General features: G+C 36.2%; 2 protein-coding genes across 5 annotated transcripts; one reads left to right on the top strand and one right to left on the bottom strand.

Moving 5' to 3' along the window:
- On the top strand, window positions 1,275-2,711 carry LOC107614316 (protein N-lysine methyltransferase METTL21A). 2 transcript variants are annotated; one of them, XM_021108869.1, is made up of 2 exons: window positions 1,275-2,014; window positions 2,140-2,711. In XM_021108869.1, the coding sequence occupies exon 1, from the start codon at window positions 1,335-1,337 to the stop codon at window positions 2,007-2,009; it is 675 nt and encodes a 224-aa protein (XP_020964528.1). In that variant the 5' UTR covers window positions 1,275-1,334; the 3' UTR covers window positions 2,010-2,014; window positions 2,140-2,711. The 2 variants fall into 2 exon arrangements, with proteins under 2 accessions (XP_020964528.1, XP_016172013.1); XM_016316527.2 differs by having other exon boundaries at window positions 1,279-2,014; window positions 2,154-2,711.
- LOC107614259 (NAC domain-containing protein 73) lies at window positions 2,894-5,234 on the bottom strand. 3 transcript variants are annotated; one of them, XM_021108867.1, is made up of 4 exons: window positions 4,852-5,234; window positions 4,512-4,733; window positions 4,210-4,402; window positions 2,894-4,028 (listed from the first exon to the last, which is right to left on the bottom strand). In XM_021108867.1, exons 2-4 carry the CDS (start codon window positions 4,641-4,643, stop codon window positions 3,469-3,471), a joined length of 885 nt encoding a protein of 294 aa, XP_020964526.1. In that variant the 5' UTR covers window positions 4,644-4,733; window positions 4,852-5,234; the 3' UTR covers window positions 2,894-3,468. The 3 variants fall into 3 exon arrangements, with proteins under 3 accessions (XP_020964526.1, XP_016171970.1, XP_020964527.1); XM_016316484.2 differs by having other exon boundaries at window positions 4,512-4,730; XM_021108868.1 differs by having other exon boundaries at window positions 4,958-5,234.

Genomic DNA, 5,774 nt, shown 5'->3' with positions numbered 1-5,774 from the left:
CTATCTTTTACCGCATTCAATTAAATTTATTATTTTATCCGAACTATAAATATATATAAGTTTAGTGGTTTATAAACTCACTTAGCCTAGCTTGCTCTTTGTTTCACCACTTGATCTTTTTATATTTGGAAAATGGAATCTCTAGTCCCTACTATATAATGAATTAGGCTACGAAAAACAACTTTTGGAGGATATAGGAAGACAATGTAGATATGCATGAGTGTAGTTACTGTCTTACATGAGAGTGTTACCGACTCGGTTGCATCATATCCATGAAAAGGGAAAGATAACATATGGATCAAAAGGAAAAAGAAAAAAAAAGAGGTAAAACAGTAAAAGAGAAATGATAGTGATGATAACAATGTTGAGTTTTGACTGCCGCACTCGACGCTCTATGATTTTGTTATACTTTTGGTTACAAGGTCTCGTGGGTTGGTGGGACACAATGACAATGTTATCAAAATTGTGTGTTCCCGATTATACCAAATGATTTGATAGTCGTCTTTCTGGTAAATATGATGCAATTTATTATTATGTATGGAAAGGATATATATGTTACGGATAGAGAAAGTATACATGCCATGCACCAAGTAGTAGTCAAATCGTAAGAGCTTTCCATTGCACGTATCGAACTCAGTTAGATCAACATGAAACATCAAAATCTGAGTCACTACGCAAGTAACACATGCGCACACAAAGTAAATAGCTGAAACTTTATACATTTTCAAAGGAGACAGATTTTGGTTATACGAAATATTCATTCGCACAACGTTAATTCCGTATTTGTCCTGTGTTGTAGTCCTAATTTCTGAAACGGTAATGCTAAAAAAACAAAAAGATTAACCAGAAGTTACCAAGTTTTACCTGCTTTTTTTGTCTTCCTAGTATTACCGATACAAAAATGTTTGGTAACAAAAAAATTTAGCCAAAATCAGCCAAAACTTACCTTATTTAGTTTTTATTAATTATTATAATAATTAATAAAAATTAACTAAAATAAATTCTAGTTGATTTTGGCTAATTTATTTTAGTTATTAAACATTTCCGTTTCTGGATTAACACTAATGATTGTGTTATGCGTTTTTTGATGTTCGGAAACTGTTTTTGGATTAATTCTTGGTCAGTAATACTTGTGTAGTGCCGCCACAAATTATTTATATTTGGGCCTGCACTGAACCCATCTAATTTCCAAACCCATGGCATAAATAAGCCCAAAATAGTTAAATCCTTTCTTTCAGCCCACATAAAGCCCAAAAACAAATAGAAAAAAAAGCAAGAAAAAGAAGTATACCGAAGCGAAGCGCAGAGAGAGACAGAGAGAAGTGCGACAGAAAATGAAGTTCACAGACTCACCGGTGATCGAGCTTTCGGTCGGCACCTCCGTCCTCTCCCTCCAGCAAGACAACGGATCCATGCACGTAGGAACCTCCGTCTGGCCATGCTCCCTCGTCCTCGTCAAATTCGCCGATCGCTGGTCCCCACTCACCAACACAGACCCTAACCCTTACTCCTCCCTCCTGGATTTCCGTTCCAAACGCGCCGTGGAGCTCGGCACCGGTTGCGGCGTCGCCGGCATGGGGTTCTACCTCCTTGGTCTGACGGACATCGTCCTGACTGACATCTCGCCCGTGATGCCGGCGCTGAAGCGCAACCTGAAGGTGAACAAACCCGTGCTACGCAAGAATCTGAAGCACTCCGTGTTGTACTGGAACAATAAGGATCAGATCCAGGCACTTAACCCGCCGTTCGACGTGGTTTTGGCGACGGACGTGGTTTACATCGAGGAGTCGGTGCAGCACTTGATTTCCGCCATGGAAGCCCTGGTGTCCGAAGACGGCGTCGTGTTGCTCGGGTACCAGGTGAGGTCTCCGGAGGCGCACAAGAAGTTCTGGGAGATGTGCGATGAGGTTTTCGATATCGAGAAGGTCCCTCGTGACCACCTGCATCCTGAATATGCGTACGAGGAGACTGATGTTTTTCTCTTGCGGAAGAAGAAGAAGAAGCAGTGATTTCGGTAAGCTCTCTAAATGAATTTTTAGAAATGCTTGAACTTGTTCACTCCTATGTCCTCCAAATCGAATTTACTAGTTGAGTTTTACAATTCAAGTTTTGTATACATTAGAAACTTATTGCAGATAGATTATTTTTAACAGGGTAACAAAGTTGTGTTCATGCTCGCGTTTGTGTTCGGTGTACCCAATGCTTGTCAAAGAAAGATCTTTGTAGACTTCCTAAGCTTTGCTGCTCAGCTGCTGTATTCCTTTTTAGCTTGAAATACTATTTTCTATGGTGGAAGGTTGATGGCTCTGCATTACTGTTCTGAATTGCGACTATTTGGCACTTAAGGGCGTCAAGACGATGATAGGCTCGATTGTTGTACATGTAAATTACACCAACCGTATTGAGTGTTGACATGGAGGATTGACAATGTTCTGCCACCAAAATGCAATTCAAGAGATAGAAAACAAGTGTGATTAAGAGAAGTTAACCACTTATCTTTCTTTTTATCGTTTTGGTTGGACACTAGTATAGTAGTATGTACATGATTTGCACTTTCTAGTTACGAAATATGTAATAAACCAATAGTAGTAATGTTCATTTCTCGCATCATTTCTAATACTTTTTAGTTTGGTACTTGAAGTTGTTGATCTTTACATTTCATGATTGAGTAAAAGCAATATTCTGTGTTGGAGTTTTCTTTTCTTGTTCAATGTTCACACATTATTACTGAATTGAGTGAATACTTCCACAGCTTGTTGCATTGATCGTACTATATATTGCTATGATAGCAATAGTATTATATTATTTGATGTTGAAATGTCAATCATTGACAACATTAACCCTTACCAGCAAATATATATATATAGCCAAAACTCGAAGAAAAAGAAACACATATAGAATCTGTAGTTTAATATTGCTTCAGGTAAAGTCATGTTTGTACATATTGAAGGTTAGTATGTATCCAAGTAAGAACATGAAGCCTTTGACAGTATGTTTCCAGTCACAGTACAAAGCATGATAGAAGCTACGTACCCTTCAAAACTTTTACAAAAAAAAAAATAAAAAATAAAAAATTAAAGAACAAGAAGAAGAAGAAAACAACAGTTACATCCTTCTCTTTTAGTTTCTTAGCCCAATTTTTCCCAAAATAGAAGTATCTGACCACCAGCTTTACAATGAAGTAGCTTCTCCTTATTCTTTCCCCTCCTAACTGTAATTGGTCATTAACTTATTTCTTCATTGCAGAATACAATTGTAATGCCTTAGCTTATAACTGTAATAAGTCCTATTTAGTATTTTGTTCATCCTTTAAGAATAGATTTTCTCATATGAAATTTTACATAACTTTATCTTACTTACATTTTTATTATTGATAAAAATGTGAGCCTTAAACTTGGTCCCACAAAGAATTTCTAATCAATAATAAAAATGTACAAGTAATAAAAGTTATGTTTCACATAAAATATATCAAGGAATGAACGGAGCCCCATCATGAGCAGGAAAATGGGAAATCAATGTGGGATTGTTTGACCTATGTTGTTGTTCCCCTTGAGCAAAGCTTATAAAGGATGCATTGTAGTATTCCACAAACCCATTGTTCTTATGATTATTAGTCACTTCATGATGATGAACACCACTTTGATCCTTTAGTTTAGCAGGGAATGATGATGAATCTTTGATGAGTAGTGAACCTGCACATTGTCTAGGTTGTGTCTGGTAGAAAACCTTAGACACAACTAACTCACCTTCTTTCTCCTCTTCATTGTTGCCAAGGTGGTACTGGTGCATGACCCAGTTTGTTTTCTCAGGCTTCCTTTGCTTCTTGTAGTTGGTGTAGAGAACAAGGATTTTCTTGTAGCCTTTCAACTTGCCACTGATGTAGACTGGTCTAGTTTTACCTGTTTTGTGCCACCTTGTTTCACTGCCATCAGCATCAGTGTGAACTTTTCTTCTTTTCCTTGTTCCTGTTGTGTATGCTTTGGATGGCCGGTGAAAGAAGTGACGGATCAACCCATCTTTGCCTACTCCTGCAGTTCTACAATTTATTAGACCAATAACTATATCTTGATTCATACATGCATATATGAATCGGAGTTAATGTAAAATATATGGGATAACAAGATTATAAGGAAGGAAATAAGATCAGAAAAGACTTGTCTTGATACATGAATTATGAAATGCTTTTACTTTAAATAAATTGATGAAGACCTGGCAACTTTTCTGGATGGGTGCAGCAGATTCCATTCTCGCCTTCAAGAGTAGGGATAAACTCATCAATTAAGGGGTGAAGCTTGTGAATATCAGACCTCACCTTGGCTTCCAAATGTTCTAGAATTTCCTGATCTGTTGGATCAAACTTCACTCCAGCTGGTAGCCCAGGTAAATCGTGAATTCCAGCACCCTAATTATCATATCATAATAAATAATAATCATGAGCACCCCAATTGTACAAAAATGAATATAACACATGCAAAATAATTGAAGTACAAAAATGTAAAAGAATTAATAACCTGGTGGTCTTGTTGACATTTGATATGATGACCACATGATGGACAAGTTCTACTAATTAAGATATCTTTGTTCCTCTCCACAATGGTGTTATGATTGTTTTCAGGGTAATCATTACTGTTGCACTGAGTCATTATTTCCTCTTGTATGTGTTACCCTATGTTTCCCTTCTCCTCTCTCATTCCATTTCAGGATACATATCTTCTTTTTCCTTCTTCACGCTGCCATAAGAAAATAATAAAGAAAAAAAAGAGATATATGCATCAAGCAAAGGAGATAGAGTGATTTTATGTGTAGATTGAGTTAAGAGATGAATATATTTAAAGTAATAGTGATGAGTACAGTATATAAGAAGGGGAAATAATAAAGAAGAAGTTGTCTCTTCTAAAGGTTGCTCCCCTCATGCAAGTTCTTGTTAAGGGTTGGGAAGGAATTAAATTCTCCTCTCACTTTTTTTGGTGCTTTCTTTCTTTTGCATGAGGTGAATAATATTGTACTCCCTCCTTCCCTGAAAATTCTAAATGGAGGAGGAATGAAACTACTAACTATTTAGAAAGATGAGATAGATAGGGTTAGTTGCACATGAGAAATAATGCATAATAAGGTTGCTTTGATCTCAAGTTTTGTGGTTTATTTGCTTTGTATATATCATTTGTATGAAAGCTTGTAGAAGACTAAATTCAAGTTTTTGTCCTTTCTACTCTGACTAAAGGTAGCTTTAATTAAAATCTTATTAATTAAGACCATAGTTTTAACTTGGAAAGAGACTATTAAATAAGGGATGGAAGAGTTGAGTGGGAATGGGGCAACCTAATGTCTAAGCACAAAGAGTAAGATCAACTTAGGTCCAATGTCACCCTGGAGTGTACATAAAGCTATAAAATAAATGAAAATGTATATGATAAAAATCATAACAAGTAGAAGAAAAATAATTGAAACTACATATATATATTTTATATGATTTTTGTGCCAACCATAACTTCATTCCTTCACGTAGACTTCTCATGCATAGCAAGGAAGCTAATAAGCGCTCTATTCTTCTCAACATCAATGATGGCTGCTGCATACTATATCTGTTGCCATATGGCAAAAGCAAACTCTACCTTGTGTCAACCATTTGCTGATATGCACCACCCAGCAGCCACTATCTCAAGCAAACACAAAACTTATATGTATAATATAATATTATAGCAAAATACTGTTACTTAAATATACTCACAAAATATTATATGCACATAAAATAAAGAGTGATGCTACGTATATAT

This window comes from Arachis ipaensis, chromosome B08, assembly GCF_000816755.2.
Source record: "Arachis ipaensis cultivar K30076 chromosome B08, Araip1.1, whole genome shotgun sequence".
In the NCBI taxonomy this organism is placed as follows: domain Eukaryota; kingdom Viridiplantae; phylum Streptophyta; class Magnoliopsida; order Fabales; family Fabaceae; genus Arachis; species Arachis ipaensis.
Note: the sequence above shows the minus strand (reverse complement) of the source record. Positions and strands in the feature narration are given on the sequence as shown.

Excerpts from the sequence above, each read along its gene's own strand:
- LOC107614316 (XM_021108869.1), top strand. The coding sequence starts at position 1,335 with ATGAAGTTCACAGACTCACCGGTGATCGAGCTTTCGGTCGGCACCTCC.
- LOC107614259 (XM_021108867.1), bottom strand. The coding sequence starts at position 4,643 with ATGACTCAGTGCAACAGTAATGATTACCCTGAAAACAATCATAACACC. Across the intron at positions 4,403-4,511 it reads AATGTCAACAAGACCACCAG|GGTGCTGGAATTCACGATTT; the intron begins GTTATTAATTCT and ends TATGATAATTAG. Across the intron at positions 4,029-4,209 it reads CCATCCAGAAAAGTTGCCAG|GAGTAGGCAAAGATGGGTTG; the intron begins GTCTTCATCAAT and ends GTAGAACTGCAG.